At 35.5% G+C, this 17,668-nt stretch overlaps 1 protein-coding gene across 2 annotated transcripts in view; it reads right to left on the bottom strand.

Annotated features, from left to right (window-relative positions):
- The window catches only part of HMGCLL1 (3-hydroxy-3-methylglutaryl-CoA lyase like 1), a 73,125-nt gene that overhangs the window by 15,768 nt on the left and 39,689 nt on the right, over positions 1–17,668 (bottom strand). For both annotated transcript variants that reach the window (XM_021551240.3, XM_021551241.3), the window contains exon 7: positions 14,091–14,279. In XM_021551240.3, coding sequence (XP_021406915.1) covers positions 14,091–14,279 — 189 coding nt within the window. The remainder of the gene's footprint in view (positions 1–14,090; positions 14,280–17,668) is intronic.

The following is a 17,668-nucleotide window of genomic DNA, read 5'->3' as shown; positions in this document are numbered from 1 at the left end:
TTCTTATGACTTCTCTCACACTGTGCTGTAATTGCTGTTTATGTTGGCACAAGAAAAGTACCATGTCTTGTTTCCACTGTACATTTCCGGACTCTGGTTTCAGTAACATCAGTGTAGGATATTGTACTGGGCATATGTTTTGTTGTGTAAACATTAACTGGTAATTTACCCTGTCAATCTCCACAGTATGGCTTCTAATTACCAGAGGCTGAGGGGCTTCAGATGGACATTTTACAAAATATTTACAGCATCTATCCTGATTCTTTTTTTTTCTTCACTGTTATTTGTGTTTTGAAAATCATTGCAAGAGTAAAAAGCTCCATCAAATGAAGTAAACAACTCTATCAAATGCCATTAAAAAAAAAAAACCCAAAACCAAATGTATTCATTCTTTTGCACCTCATTCTCTAGAGTAACTAAAGACCACTTTCCCAACTAGATAAGCAAAAATCATGGCAATATTACAATAAACATGATAGTCTAGTAAAGTACCAGATATTTCTGTTTGCTTGCAATTTGATTATTCCCTTTATATTTTTAAACAAGAAAAAAAACTTCTGTTGGCATTTTTTTCTTAAAATTCACTCTTGCTAAATAGCCTGTGAACTTGCAAATGGCTGTGCATATCCTTATTTGATTCAAGACTCAGACAAATGTACTTAACAAATGGGACCACTACAGTCTTGTTAGAAAAACTACATTCAGAACCAAGGAACAATCTCCCTTTAAGAGCTATGGAATATATGTTTTAGTCATTCATCTGTATAATTGCAAGGAAGTAGCACTTTATATTTTGTGCAAAAAATACAGTGTCTTGAGTAGAATTCCAGGATGGGAATAATTCCAGTAACAATAATTACAGTAACATGGGCAAAGAAGATACAATCAAATAGAGCATTTTTTGGCCACCCTAGGCAGAGAGAATTTTTATTTCAAATAAAATTTTCATCTCAATTTTCATTACAATGCAAGAAACTTTTTTTTTTTTATATGTGATAGTTTCCCATCATCTACTGTTCCATTATAATTGGATCAACTCCATAATGTACATCACATTACAGTACCTTAGCATGTTACAATACTTTCCCTTCAAATACATTGACTAATTAAGTGGTAGCATTAAGGTGGGGAGCCACAAAATGTAAAACACCTTGAAAATATTTTTCTCTTATTCTGATGGAAGTTCCCTTTTATAAAAAGACTTCTGCAATTGTCTATCCAATGTATCTGCCAGCAGTAAAGCCAAAAAACTTATTTTGTTTAAAAAGGCATTCAACTTAGCACCTTGTATTTTGCTATAGATGCATGTTTTATTGCTCTGCTAAATCTTTTATTTTGTTTACTTGGTTTATTCTTTAAAGGAAAAAATGCTCCATCACGTCAAAAATTATTTCCTATTGTTGCGGGTCTTAGTGCAAGCAAAATTTAACTTCTATGAACATTGGAGAAAAAAAATGTTTCTTTCTGTAAGTGTTTACTTTATGCATTTGAATGGACTCAAGCAAATCACATCATTTGCCTCTGGCAATCTTACCTCATATCATTTGCACTAAGCAACAAAGAAAAAAAAGGAAACAGGCAAATATGCAAGCTGGAGTGTATAACAGTACTATTAATTTATGTTTAAAAAATACAAAAAAAGCTTTTCTTTCTGAATGCCTGGCTATTTCAATTCATAGTGCAATATTTCAAAAGCAAAAAAATAGGTAAATGACAAATTATTTGACTTGGGAGACTGTTTCTGTGTTGCTTCTGCACAGCACAGAATAAAAAAATGATTGTCATACTTCAGGTACTACATCAGCTTTGGTTTCTGTCTTAGCTGAAGAGTCATCTTCAACTAATTACACTTATGCAAATCCTCCCTCGTTCTCCCAGGCTACAAAGATCCACCCAACACTCATCTGGAGTGAGTTCAGAACTCCAGCCTCCTGGTCACAGTTATCTAGAGATTTTCTGCAGTTTAATTTACATCAGAAAACACACTAAGATCTTGTTTAAAGCCACTTGATACTTCTCAAAATAGAAAATAATTCTCCCTCCTTCATTGTTTGCTAGATAATAATAAAATTCTTTCTGAGGAGCTGTAAACATGCAAGAATGGCCAGAGGTTTAAAGGTTTAATTCCACCCCCTCAGCACAGCTGTCTGTAGAGCTGCCCAAAAAGGAAGGAAGCATCATCCTGTAAACACTACACTTCCCTGCTGGAGACCCTGGGATTTGTCATTTCCCAAGTCCAGCCATGGCAAACTCCTCTGACCCTTGCTTAGGTCTGAAATTCAGGTTCCATGTAATGTCCTCTTTTTCAGGCAAAAACTAGAATACATACACTCACAAATAATGAAACGTCATGAAAGCAGTAATTTCCAAGAGGGAAAGCATTGTAGTGATTCTGTTGGGTTTTTTTACAGTTGCTATTAAACTTTAAGAAAAACTGCTTTAGGGTAAAAAGGGAGAGGGAATAATTCCCATCAAGTAGAAAAATAAACATGTCTAACAGCCATTTATCTTCTTCCAGCTGATGTGTCCAGATTAAAGTTCCATATGATTATAGGGAGAACTTCTAAAAACAAGTCAAGCAACACTTATAGAAAAAAATTATTTTCAAAAAAGAATGCATATTAAATGAGGAATTAAATTCTGGGCAAAAAATTGTCTTAATGGTACTTAATAGTATCTTGACCAAGTTTTTGAAATTTTTTTTTCACAATTATTTTTTAAATTATGTTTAAATATTGTATTTTATTTCTGTCACTGCTCCACATATAAACTCAAATCCCCAGAGACATTAGCAGCACACTCAGAGCAGACCAGAACCTCTGAAATCGCATCTCCAGACACAGCCTTAGATGTCATGATGGAATGCCATTTGTGGAATGCCACAAATGCTACTAGGAATGACAGCAAAAACCTCTTTTGTGTGGCTAATGCACAGGTAGTTGTGCTCTTTTGTGGCAATATAGTTGACCAAAAACCTAAATGGCATCAGGACTGGAATTCAACTGCCCACTGTGAGTAACTCTTGCATTGTCCTTGGCACAGTTTTGCCCTGGGGCAGACAGCTCCAGCAAGCAATTTCTGGCACAGTCGGGGAACTATCATCCTTTAGGGACCATCAATAGGTGTCAGTCTGCACTTTCGAAGGGTAAGTTTGGTTTTTGGGATGCAAGCTTTACATAGCAATTGGCCACAGTACCAGAGAGGCCAGGATGTGCTGAGCATGGCAACCCTTTAAAGAAGTGATACAGCCACTGCAGGAATGCAAACCTGGTTGAGACATACAAGCTCATCTCTAAAACTACCATGGGCAGCTGATGGGACAGCAACTGAGGAAGAAATGCATGTTGTGGCAGGGGTGCTGAGAATGGACAATGGGATGGGTTCTGAGATGAGCCAATTGTGTAGGTTGGAATTGTGGAAATCCCATTTCATTTGTTGTGGAAGTTGGAAGGTGTGGGCAAGACAAGCAACATACCATAAAACTAAAAGGGAGAAGTAACAACTGCAGAGAACTAGCTTGTTTTTCTGTCAATGAGACAGTGCTTATGTAATGCTGAATAAGGCAAAAGAAACAATCTTCAGACCGATGAAAATTCATTTTCCAGTCATCTAGATAATCAAGACTTTCATTTTCAGGAATTGAATCAAACACTGTTGTAGAATAACAGTTATTAGTTCAATTTCTGATTGCTATAGGCAGTCATCTCATTAAACCTACAGCCAGTCACTATCAATCATGCAAAAAACACCCCAAAATACAACCTTTTAAGCATGCAATCCAAGGCACAATAGAAATATGCATGGGGAATTTGACACCAGTGTGCCCTCACAATACATTTTATGCATGCTAAAGATCAGTGATTTCAGGTTTTTAGTGCTGTATTTTCACAGCTTCTAGAAGGACTAAATATTTATTTTAAATGTGGCTTAGCATTTTGAAAACTATTTTATACTAATTTGTTTTATAAATACCTGAACTCTTTTTTTTTTTAACCCTTCTTGCATTTCCAGCATTTGGAAGTAATTTGTTTCTAGGTCAAAAAAATGAATGTCTGTCTCTAACAAAAAAAGCTGGATTGCTGCCCAATCCACTTCAGAAATGGATGATGCTGACTTTTAGCCATTTAAACAGTCAAGTTAAACAAGACACTGTTGGGATGATAAAAGGAGTCTATAAAGAGACTGTTGCTCTGGCTATGTGGACTTAAAATTATCAAACAATGACTAGGAAAACAGTGAAAGAGAGAAAAAAAAATTAACATAAGTACCAGGGAAAACATTTGGGTTAGGTGAATGCAGGAGCATAGTATCTGTTCACATCATTCTTTCCTCTTGCCAGTGAACTGCCAGCAGGATATTTACTCTGCTTAAGCATTGACAGAGGCCAAGGATGGTCAAAAGGAATTATAAAGGACAACCAAGTGAAGGGGACATAGTCTCTAATAGGCTGTGTGGAGCATTACCCTAAAAAGCAACTGTAATGTGCTAATTTTATATCTAAATTATATTTTCTGCAATTTTGTGTGAGCCTTGTTTGCAAACTCTACTGTGCAAGCTTCTGATAATCTGGGAAAAGGTGAAAAACCAGAGTTGTCTTCTCAGATCTTATTAATAACAGTTCCTTTCCCTTTTTCAAATTGCAGTTCCAGATATGACAACTAAAGATGGAGCAGAACAAAATCTGATGAAGACCAGAAAACCACCTAAAGTAAATTCTCTGAATCTGCTTATTTTTGCATAGAAAGAAGTATATTCACAAGAGGACAAAGATGCACAGTAATGAAAGCAATATTAGAAATGTATTTTAGATACTGATCAACCAAGTCAGTATGGCCTTAATGGTTCTAGATTTAATGAATCAGAAAATGATCATGAAGCTTAATTTGGAATGTACCACTGACACTGCAGAATGAAATATGCAAAGGAATGCCACTTACAGGATGGTGAACTCAGAAAATAAAGCACTTAAGACGTGATAAGGCAAGGTACAATAAAACAGCATTCCAAGCAAAAGAAGTGTGCAAGGAGGACACAAGAACAGAAAAAGAATATTTGGGGCAAATTATTTTTTTTTAATAAATACACAGCTTTAATACTATTTGTATAGAAATGATCTTTGCTTTTAACACAGAAAACTAAAACCACTTCAGATTTTATTTGTATAGTTGCTGCAATGATTTTCCATTCATTTCCATTCATGTCCATTCCATTTAGACATAGAGTGATATGTATAAATTTGCAGAGATACAAAGAAAGATGCATAGATTTGCATGTAAAAATCAAATGTTTAAAAATACTTTAGAAGATAGGTGAGGTTTGATTGTAAGCCAAAGGAAAGTCATGTCTACTGTTGCAAGTCAGCTCTAGTGAGTAATTTGAATATGAGAATAATTTATACCTGATGAAGGATCTCTTTTCTTAGTATCCTGAAACAGACTTAGACTTGAGGTTTGTTGGTTCAGTAACCAGGCCTGAAAGCTTTTGAAATCCAATATTACAGCATATTTCAGGCAGCTAAACAATGTACCTTTCTATTATTCATTAATCCTTCATAGTAAGTTAAGTTTCATTTCAAATAAAGATCAAAACCCACAAAACCATCTATATAGGCTACCTATTGGTATATGCATGTAAACAAATCTGCCTCAGGAACTCTCACTGCTATTTCAATACACAATAACAAATATATTCCCCTTCCTATCCTAAAATGTCCAAACAATAACAACCTTGAAGCAAAGTCTACTATTTTGGTTTTTCCCCAATTATACTGTAACAGTTATAATAATAGTAGTGATTCATTTACTTGTGGTTTACTTGTGGACTTTCAGACTCTCAAGATATTCTGAAGCATAAGGATAGGGGTCAAAAACTTACAGTTCCTTAGAAATTGAACACTGTGCACATTCTGCAAAAAGCAGCAGAAAGCAATAAAAATACAGTTGCTAATTCTTTTGTACTGATCTGAGAAAAGAGCAGGAGTGGCGCTGCCTGTTCATTTGCTTAATTCTTTATTTTGCTGACATTACAGGCAAAACCAAAAAAACAGTACAAAAAAACCAAACAAACAAACAAAAAAAAAAAAAGACAAAATACTGGAAAACATCTGTCAGATTTTGAGCATGAACACCTATGTTTTATTTTTTTTGCATATGTAGGTCTGATTTATCCATTTGTCCAGTATGTTTTTTCATTTACAATAGTAACTAGCTGACTGCTCACAGTAGCAATATTGTTTGATTGAATACAATGTTTTTTCCTACTTTCTCAAAGTAGACACCCTCTTTTTAAGTTTTCTTCAGAGGAAGAAAATGAATATTTTGTAGCCTGCCACCTTTGCATAATTCACCTGCCATTTCCCCTCTAACTTATCTGCTTTCAAATAGATTATTATTCACCTGTCTTGTTAGCTTTCAATGTCTAACAATTCTATCCACATGCTTTCCTAATGTCACATACTTCTTTGTCTCCAACATCTGCTTTTTTAATTGCTAGCTTTAGCTAAGTGCTATGTCATTTCCACAGGGAAGGGGGAATAAAAAGAAACAGAAACAAAAAAGCAAATTGATGTTTTCTAAAGAATTTTATTTTACTGGCAACATTTTGCCTAGCTTGCTAACAATTCAAAAGTACTGTTTATACTTTCAGACCCAGCAAAAACACAGTAAGTGCCCTGGATAATTTAATTCTTAAAAAAATCCAAAAGTAGAAATCTGGGAATACCCTTATTTAAAAGAACAGGCATGTTGCAGTAAAGTCTCTTGCTTTACCTAAAACTTTGTGTATTTGCATTCTCTTATGTTTGATTTCTAACATTTTCTTTTGCATGTTTTAGAGTATGACACAGATTTCTACTTACAAATTGTGCTAGCTATCCTGTTTCTCATAACTGTAATCTAAAATTTGAAAAAAATCTAATTTTTTCAAGTTAGAACAATTAGTCTTAACATGAGCATTACAGCATTGCAAATTATTCATTTAAGCAGGAAAACCTAGGATCCATAAGCCAATATATCCACAACTCTGCTGATGGAAGCTTTCCAGCTTAAAGAAGTTCCGTTTCATAATTCCATTTGTTTCCTGCCATTTAGCCAACTTTCCACTTATTACATGCTCCATACTTTATTATGAACTTCCAGAGCAGAACACTGTAAATTGTTTTCTAAAAAATCAAAGCATATGATGGCCTTTGTACATCCTTTGTCTTCTTTGGCAGGGATTGCCTTAAAGAATTCCAGCAAAATACTGAAGCATGACCAGCCCTTCCTGAATTCTGTACAGCTACCCTCAGTCAAGCTGAATTTTTTTTGTAATGTTTCCATATCTGAACCTTGAAATTAGTTTCTGGAGATCTCTGTTAAGTCTTCTGCAGTTTCCTGGCATATATTTGTAAACAGCAGAGGAGAGAAAACTTGTGAGGTCTGCTGAAGCCTTTCCATTTCTATGCCTTCCTCAAGATAGGAATGCAAGCATATTAAATTTTTTTCAATATCCCCTAGTATGTGCATCCTTCACATGGCAAGTCTCTCCTACGCACACACTGTGCTTCATAATGTCTTCAGAGTGCCAGGTTGTGCAGGATTAAAGAAATGGAAGGTTATGGGGCTCAGATAATTTGATTAGGTACTTAAGTATTTTGATCATTTGCTCACTCATATACCTTAGCTTTTTTAATCTAAAAAGTACATTCTACACAATACTTGAAATCTATTCTGTTTTTAAATTTCAATTCTAAAAATTTTTAAATCTTCATAAAACTATCTGTACTTGCCTGATGAACTTCCTCTGTTTTTTTCCTATCACTTCAAAAAGTAAAAGAGACAAGCATTATTTCAGTTTTACAAATATAAAAAAAAAAGTTAGAAAAAGCCATGGGTACAGTGATATGTCAAATAAGGAAAAGACAAGCCAAGATGCATGTTATGGTTCCTGCCTCCTGTACCTCCTTTATTCCATACAGTACCTCCCTATTATCTTAGAAAAACAGTCTGTAAGACAGTATTGAAATTTTAACTGAACTGTCATAATTATTTTTTGCTCTGTTAAAATTTAGTTCAGATATAAATCATTTAATTGCCAGGTAGTGAGTGCCCCAGCATACTGCTGAAAAAAAAAAACCCCAAAATACTAATATCATTTAATGCATTATGAAGCAAGAATTTTGGCAGGTCAATACAAGATCCATTTGTCAGTTACTATAGAACTCCCCAAAACCAGTATTTTTTTATGTTTGTAGCAGCAGACAAATCTGGCTGGACCAACTTCCTCAGCTAAAAAGTGCATATTCACTGTTATAGGAGAAATTCTTAGCACAATGAGCTCATGCAAGGCTTCACACTTATTCACAGTTACTTATCTATCTTGGACTTAAAACAGAAGTGTCAATTCATGGTACTGCACTATAGCTCTGGATGATTGTGCTTTTCAGGGAAGTAAAGAGACAATGTTGCTTACAAATGAAGAATGACAAGGTATTGGTTTGGGGTTTTTTGTTGTTTTGTTTTTTTTTTTTTTTGATTGCTATATAAAACTTGTGAAAACTAAATTAAAGATATTGTGCTTATAACTTTTTACAACATAGTTTCATAAAACTGTGCTAAAGAAAATTATCATGTTGCCTCTTTTTAAACCAAGAGAATAACTGGTGTAACTTTATACGTGTAATTCAGTAAAAGGGTAATAAATAACCAACATAAACCCTGAAACAATTTATCTGGAAGTAATATACACATGCATTTGCCGTTTTCCCATTCAGCCTTCCACCACTTCTATCCATATTTTCATGCCATTTTACTACTGTTTTATTTTATCACTCCTCTATTCTATTCAGCTACCTAACTTGCTTGGCTTCTAGCTGCAACTACTAGTCATTGACTGGGATAAGCTAGGATGAGCCATCATTCTTGTAGATACCTACTAAAATATGCCAGACAAATGCAAGGTGATAAAACTGCAGGATATAAATGTTAAGTGAATCTTCTAGTAGAGGTGTTCTTACATATGATGTATTTATTTGGAAATTCACCACCACTACGGGCATTACAGGTATATTCTCTTATGTCAGAAGAGAATGACAGAAATTCAGATCTGAAAACTTAAGAGGAAAATGTCAGCAAACATAATCTGGCACCAGAGAGACATTCAAGTGCTGTCAGAAACCAAGACCAATTTTTCACGCTTTCTTGAGTTTGTTTTTTTACCAACAGAGCTGCAAGTGGAGAACTGTTAGGGCTTTGTGTACACCCAGACACCAGGAAATGCTTTCTGAATTTAACTGAGTAGGAATATCTTGTCTCTGCAAAACAAAGCCTCCAGCTGAGCTCCAAGATCAAAGCACATGAGACCTGCCAACTCTCAGTGCCCACTCTACTACCTGCCATTAAAAGCCGTCCTTAATGCTCAAGACATCCTTAAAGCTCAAGTTATTGGTTTCCAGTCCCTTCTCTAAAGACTCGACTGTCCTAAAAAGCAGCAAGGACAGACTCCTCCATAAAAGAAGGCCAGCAAGGAATCCAGAGTCATAGCCAGGCAGGCAGTGGCAGCAACATCACCAGAAAAGAAGTTGAGTCAGAGATTCAAGATTGGCATCAGGTCTGGACACAAAACCAGGATCAGACAAGATCAGCCAGGTCTGAGGGTAAAGCCCATTAAGTCAAACTGGCGGGTGAGGATGAGAATGAGAATCAGGGAGGCACCAGATGGCACAAGTGCAATTGCAATGCTGCTGCAGAGTAGCTCAGGCAAGGGCCAAGCACTAGAGCTTCAGGTTTAAAGCCACTGCCAGTGGAAGGAGAGAGAGCCTGCACTGAGGATCCTTAGCAGCAAGCAACTCCTGGACAAGAGATCTCAGCAGCAAGCTGGCCTCTAATCTGCACCTGAAAGGGGCCATGGCAGCTTGTGACTTCAAGCAAGCTCAAGAGCTATAATACCAAATCCTGTATTTGAAAATAAGAAAGGGACAAGATGGACATCTTGGAGATGGTTTTGGGTGGAAAATTCATCTCACCCAATGTTTTGTATAGAAGTTCATGTAAATCACAGAGGAAGGAATTTTAAACACAGGGTTTTTTAGTCACTTAACTTAGGCTCTACCATTTCATGTTGCTGGCTGTTGTAAGCTCTATTCCTGTAAAAAATCATCCTTGTAAATTAATAAACCATGAACTTCAGCACCTACATTCAGATTCTTCTCCTGCTTCTGGCCAGCCAGGCCAATACTGAGTGCCTTTGAGTGAACCTAGATTTTACTACATAAGTAAACTGGATGCACAAAAATATGCAGTTTAGTTAGGGTCTCCAGCATACACCAAGAGGCTAGAATCAATTTAGTTAAGTGATGCAGGGAAAAGGTCAGCAGTCAGCCATTCTTATTTGGATTTACTTTTCTCTTAAGCTTATTTCATCTTTAAAATTCAAGGAACTTAAATAAATTAATAAAATGTTATTAAATATTTCAAGCTCTCTAAAAGGGGGTATATTATAATGTTTGTAATAAAAACCTGTACTCTCAAATCTGGATTTTACAGTCTGAACCTTGAAAGTTTAATTAAAGGCTTGATAAATTCTGGTTTTGGTACTAAAGTGGGGATTTTATATAAAAAATTCTTGTTTTCTGGTAAAAGACGGAACTCATAAAATGAAGTTTAATTTGGCAGTAATCAATCTCATTCGTTTCTCTGTGTCCAATAGGGTGAACATGATCACACAAGGTGGTAAAAATCCTTGGTCTTTCTAAGTCATTAGAGTTTTATAATTGTTTTCTTTAAGTTAGAATTTGATCCTCATAGTGTGGGGATCAGTTCATTTTAATGAATTAGGATGGCAATTTGTGTTTGATAAAATTCTATGGGACAATCGTGTGGCTGTTTCCTTTATTCAGGTATCACAGACAGACAAATCCCCTCTTTGCCTCTTAGCATACTCTTTCTCTTGTTTGAGTTTATGTAATATACAAATCTATTTCTGGCAACTACACAAGCTTTACAGGAAAAGAGTTCTTTAACACTTCCATTAAACACTTTCCACACCCATTCTGTACACACAGCAGGAATCAATTGTCAGTGAAACTCAAATCTCTTTAGATCTTAGATATGGTAAGGCCTACCTTACCAGGGCCTCTCCATAAAGAAATTTCCTGACCCATCTTTTTACCCTTCTTTGGAGGTCTGCAACAATTTCCTATAAATATTTTACTATTTCTGTTAGCTACACTATGTGTTTGTCACATTAGCTAATGCACATGTCATTTTACTCAAAATACCATAACCTCTGACTAGATCTACACATTATTTCCCATCTTCTGAATTGTCTTTATAGTAAATTCTGTACTCTGGTAGTTTTATATTAAGCCATGTAACCAAGAGCCAGTCATGTTTCTACTATAAATGTTTACTGGTATCTTTTGAAGCATCACTTCATGTTCCTCACATTTTTACACAGATTATTTTCATAAAATGAAGTGCATTTCCTTTCTATCTGTATTATTTGCTTCAACAATTCAAAAAATTACTTTTGCTTTAAAAGTTGTTTAATCTCTCTCCCATCTTTCACTACCTATCCTTTTGCTAAAACAACACATACAAAAGTGAATACTAAAATTGCATGACTACTGCTCTCCTAATTTCTTATACAGATATGACCTGTCAGTTCTAGATGACTTTGGATCAGACCCAAACAAAAGAAAATATTCTGGGTAGTATAATCCTGAATAAAACAATGTGATCTGTATAAAAAAATCACTTTCTGAATTACCAGCAACTCTTTCTACTCCTGGGAGATTTCCCATCGAAGCAATGCCTGAATTAGTGCAGAGTGATTTGTGGCTTTCCAGCTGTCATTCATTAATTCTTAGGAAATACAATATACAATACAACAGTACTCAGCCTGGGGTTGTTTAGCAATGTCTTAGGAAGAGTGTAATTTGTCTGCTGAATGTTCTTTAAACTTGTTTTCAAACAATAACTGTAGCCTATTATTTCTATGACCCCCCAAACACATTTCACTCTTGCTGAAATATTGTGTCAGTCACAACTACCCATAAAGGAGGAAGGGAAGGGAATTGTGTCTGAGAAGAGTTTGGTTTAGGAAACAGCATCTGAGTTGAAGACAAGGGGTTTTATTCCAGTGCTCTGGCATTCCTGTATCTTTGGCAGAAAGGAAAGCACAGGCAAGGCTGACAGCAGGGACTAGAAGTGACCTGGGCACTCTGATCCACTGGCTTTAGCATTTCAGCACACAGCCAAGCTGCAGCTTAGGAGTCCCTGTTTTAGAAGGAGTATTACTTTAGAAGGAGTTATAATTCATTGCTTGCTGCCTTGAGTTTTTGACCAGAGACAAGAGAGGACGCTGTGAGGCGCAGGATCTGTTTCAGGATCCAAAAGCCTGGGGACCTTCTACTACGTGAGCCAAGGAGCTGCTTGCAAAAAGCCAGTCAGAGAGACTGTGTAATGCCTGCTTCATCAAGGACTTTTGGCAAACTCTATGACAAGTTCAGCTCAGCCAAAACCACTGCACCTTTAGACATGTACTGTAGGAGACCATGACAACAGAGGGGAAGTTTCTGGTGGGTCTCAGGCACCCCTGCCTTCCCAGGAATCTGAGAAGGTTGCATAGGAAGTTCTTTTTAAGTCTATTGCTCTCTTGAATTTGCATGTCAATTATCCTAAACTGCACATTAGATACCTAAGAGATTTTTTTGACCTTTAGCTCTTATGCAGTTGGATTTAAGAACTAAATAAAAAGATATAGAGGTAAACATGAGACAAGAATCACTTACAACAAATACTAGAGTTAACCAAGCATAGCCATTGTTCAGTGTTTAGTAGGCACCATGACAGCAATTATTTTAAGACAGGATTTGAAAAACAATGCTTCAAGTATTTTTATGGCCAACTCCTCCCATGCTCAGGGGTTTACATGCTTTTAGCTATTGTGCCTGCAACTGAAGCTAACTGTGAAATCAGCAATTTATTTATCCCATGGTACATACACGCACATTTGTAGCAGTAATAGTGAGCAAGGGTGAATAGTGTATGCTGTGAGTAAAAGTCAGAACCTTTCTTACCAGATTTTCTCATTCCCTCTTTAATCAAACACCTGTGGATTCCCATATTGAAACTTTCCTTGTTCCTTCTTGTGGTGTATACAACTAATACTGTTAACACAATTGTATCTAAATAACATAAAATGAGCTCTACCAAAATAACAAGTCGGACAAAAGAAACCTGGACCTTCAAAATGACTGCCTGAATTGCATGGAAACAGAAGACACCATTAAGCATAAAATAAAGGCCTATGATTTGTAAATTGCTAATGACTCTGTAAGGCTTAATAAAAGTAGGTGTCCTTAGCAAAGCATATGCATATGAAGATATTTCTCAGGATTATATCTTTACAAAAACTACATTAGAACTTGCAGTCTGTTTTCTGTGTTGTGTCCTATTCTGAAAAATATATCAACATAAGGGGGAAAAAATATCTTACAGAAATTAACTCTGATTACTTAGGCACAGATTTGAATGCTAATTAAATAAAATATAAAGCTGTTGCTAATCTTACTCAGAAGGCATAACTGATAAAAAAGAATAATGAAGGCATATGAATAGTGATAAAATTATCTAAACTATTCTGTGTACATAACTACCAATATTTTAGATTTATCCATCTGAAATCAAGATGTAATTATGCATTAATCCATTTTATTTTTAGACACATCTACAAAGTAGAAATTTTAATTTAGTGGAAAACAAACATACAGCTGTTCCTAAAAAAACTGGAATCTGAGATATCAGAAAAAAAAGTATTTAATGTCTTTACTTCATCTAATGTTAATGAAATGTAATAATAATAACTGTTTCTTAATAATTTTGTATGGAATTGAAGGTAATTAATAAAGAAGTTTTGACATTTCCTAGTAAAAACAACAGCAATAATCCCAGTACACAATCTGATGTGCGAGAAATAATTTTCTAAAGTTTAGTGAGTGCTTTTTTCTCTTCTAATGATTTCTTTAATGGCAGGATTTTTTTAAATTGCACATTGAATTAAAATAAGAATACTATTATTGTATATTATAAAACAAGAAACCAAGTCACCTGCATGGCTGTGAGGATATTGGCTAATGCCTGGCCATACGTGTCATGACAGTGAACAGCAAGAGCACTCAAAGGAATTTCCTTCATAACAGCTTCCAGCATTTTCTTCATACTTCCAGGTGTCCCCACACCTATTGTGTCTCCCAGAGAGATTTCATAACAGCCCATACTGTACAGCCGCTTAGATACCTGATTGGAAACAGAAAAACACCAAGAGGTCAAGATGAAAGAGTATAAAATAGGGTCAAGAACATACACAATAAAGGACATACTTCCATACAGGTTTTAGGTTTTGACCTACTGAGGTGGATCTATTTATCAGACAACCTATATTCATTCTTGAAAACTGCCATAGAAGGAGAACATCCCATGGATCCTCTTTATTTCAAAATTATAATTCTGCTATATTCTGTACATGGAATAGCTAACCAAGTCAAATCCATCAGAACTTGCTTTCTGACTTTCCCACAGAATCCAAATGAACAAAATTTTAACATTATGAATTAAGTTTCTGTCAAGCCGTTCCTAACATTTTCTTCTCTCTGGGGACTTCCCAGCTGTTTGGTTTTCTCCATATACTTTTCAGCTTACAAGTTGTGCAGGGTAAAACCTGTCCTTTTGTTTGCACATTATATGAAGCCAGCAAAGAAAATAAATAATTAACAAAAAGCTTGATTTTTCTTTCTCTTGGCACTTAAAAAAAACCAATGAAAAATGAAACTTTAATGTGCTGCAATCAACATTAATTTTTCAATATTTATTTCATGAAATAAACTTGCTTATAATGAAATCAACCATTAAAATACTAACAAAGCAAAACTGCAACTTAATTAACATTCAGTTTTTAAGTTTTAAAAATTTTCTTAATATCAAACAAAACCATATACAAATAGGTCTTACTTATGTAAGCTGAGCCCTAAATATTTCTGTAATTACATCTTCAAGGAGTTCTTTGCATGAGTGAAAACTGAGGTCTGGGTCCACAATTTTTGCATGGAGAGAAACACATTCAGGAGCAGAAAACCATATTTTCACTGAAAATATTTCTTCAGGAATCGAATGCAGGAGCTTTCAATCTTATTTTTGTTGGATTCATTTGGAAAGATTCCACCTTATTTTCAGCTGCTCAATATGTTTGTCCCCTTTAGGATTCCCCACTGTGTATGAAAGATCCCAAAAGACCACTCCACTGGAACGGAATCCCAGTTTAGAAACTAACTGTTTAGAGATGAAAAAATACAAGTCTCTTCCAAAAAGACATCTTAAGTCACACTGCAGTGTGCTGGTAAAACAATTCCAGGACTTCATCAGTGGGATTGCTGTGAGCATGTCTGAGGAAGCGGACAAAGTGCTGCACCAGCAGTCTCGGAAGCACTGGATTAATATTGCTGTTCATTTAATTCAAAGAACAGCTGAAAAAAAAAAGTAGTCTGAATCATCCTGCTTAAGGCATGGAAGTGCTATGAATATTGCAAATGTGGTAAAACTGTGCTTTAAAGTCAGATTCTTTGGTTCATATACACATAAATTCAACATACATTTTAAGAAAGGGACATTTACCAGAATGCAAAAGGGATTTATCTCACAGCATATTTTTATGTCATCAACACATGGCAGGCATTTTAACTAGATTACTGTTGTAAGAAAGAAAAAGGATCATCTGCAGTTAGTGGTGGATTACATTCAGTTAAACCCCAAACCTTAGTGTTTCTTTAAGATCAGAGCAAAGACACGTACTGCATTTTCCCCCCTCTTCTTTTAATGCATGATTCAAAGTTTTTCTAGCTGAGTATTTTAGTCATAACTTGGACTATATAAACTGCTAGAAATCATATTGCATTCACTTCTTTTTCATGTTCAGTCCTTGGGTCTTTCTAAATGCAGAGTTCTGAAAGATGGAAGAAGAGAGGGTGAAACGTAACAAGCTGAGCATCATCAATGACTCGTCATGATCTAAACTTAAAGTGATCCTTAAAAAGAGATCTATAATTAATTTAAAGCTTGGAACCTGAATGGGAGTTTTTGTACTCAATTTTCTATTCTACTGTAGTAGAAGGCAGCTGGTTAGTTACAGTTTTGTAAGTTTTCAATGTGGATTTTTGGGAGGAGAATGTGGGTGAAGAGAACGCACTGGTTTTTATATGTAATCAAGATGTGATTACGAGCTTTCAGCTTTGTTGATTGAACAGGGCTGTGTTCTGCACCACAGCAGTTTTGCTATGCATATGAATCTTGTGCTACTCCCTTTGGAAACATTGTCTTGACACCAAGCATTGATCAAAATGGGAATTAGGGAACTAGCACTGCAACCCCTTAGGCATGTGAATAGTCCTACTCCTGGAAATAATATCTAAAACTATACTCCTATATGGATTACAGAAGTTGATGATCCAGTTATAGATTATTTTAATCAATTTACAATCTAAAAACCTGCAGTTCTTTTGCTGCAAGGTAAACTTTAATGATCCAATAATATTCAAACAAGAGTAGGTACATTTTCTATAGATCAGAATGTGTCCTAGATAATATTTAATTTAATGAATTCATTGCTTTTTGTTAAAAGGTAGCTAAAGAAAGAAATAAGTAGGCAGAAAGACAAAAACAGCCAAGCATATGATGGAATTATATGATAATGGATTATACAACTGGCTACAAGGATATTATACAGTGTTTCCAAAAACTTTCAAGCTTTATCTGCCTAAAGTTGAAATATCCAAACCACAAAATGATAAATGGTTAAGCAGTGACTTCCTTTCAAGAATCAGCAGAGTAACAGGATAAGACTAGGTAATTTATTTTAGGATATGAAAACTGTTTGTTTGTTTGTTTGTTTTAAATAAAGAACCATACAAATATACCTCATAGATTCCAGAAGTCTGAGGCATCTGAATTTTGCACTCACTCGACAACTATGTGTAAAACAGTTACATATCTAGCATGGAAGAAATTAATCTAGTCTACTACAATCTGTAATAATGCATGTAGTCTGAAATAATCCACCTCTTCTAATTGCTTTTGCTTCAGTTGAAAAATATTTTGCTTAAAAAAAATTTAAATGGTCACTGTTACTGACTTCAGGATAAACTGCCTAAATCTCTCAATCATAGCTGCTGATTGCAATATACACTCAAGGCAGTCAAAATGCTCCCATTCCAAAAAGATGATGACCAGAGCAGCAGCTCTCTGAAAGAGTTTAGCAACTCAACCAGTAATTTTGGTAATGCTGATTCTGTGCATGTATTCATATAAAAGCCATCAGATGCTTCTATATATGGCAGTGCTTGCTGAATCAGGGATGGAATTATTAAATTTAATGTGGTAGCTTTTATTCATGAACACATACAGAGTGGTACACAGATACACAAGACAGCACTTATTATGATGAAAATAGAAACTATAGGACATTGAGATGCTTGAGCGTATCCAGAGGAGGGCAACAAGGCTGGTGAGGGGCTTGGAACACAAGCCCTGTGAAGAACATTTGAAGGAACTGGGGTTGTTTAGCCTGAAGAAGAGGAAGCTTAGAGGTGACCTTATTACACTCTACAGCTTCCTGAAGGGAGGTTGTAGACAAGTGG

The sequence above is a fragment of the Lonchura striata genome, chromosome 3 (genome assembly GCF_046129695.1).
Source record: "Lonchura striata isolate bLonStr1 chromosome 3, bLonStr1.mat, whole genome shotgun sequence".
Classification (NCBI taxonomy): Eukaryota; Metazoa; Chordata; class Aves; order Passeriformes; family Estrildidae; genus Lonchura; species Lonchura striata.
Note: the sequence above shows the minus strand (reverse complement) of the source record. Positions and strands in the feature narration are given on the sequence as shown.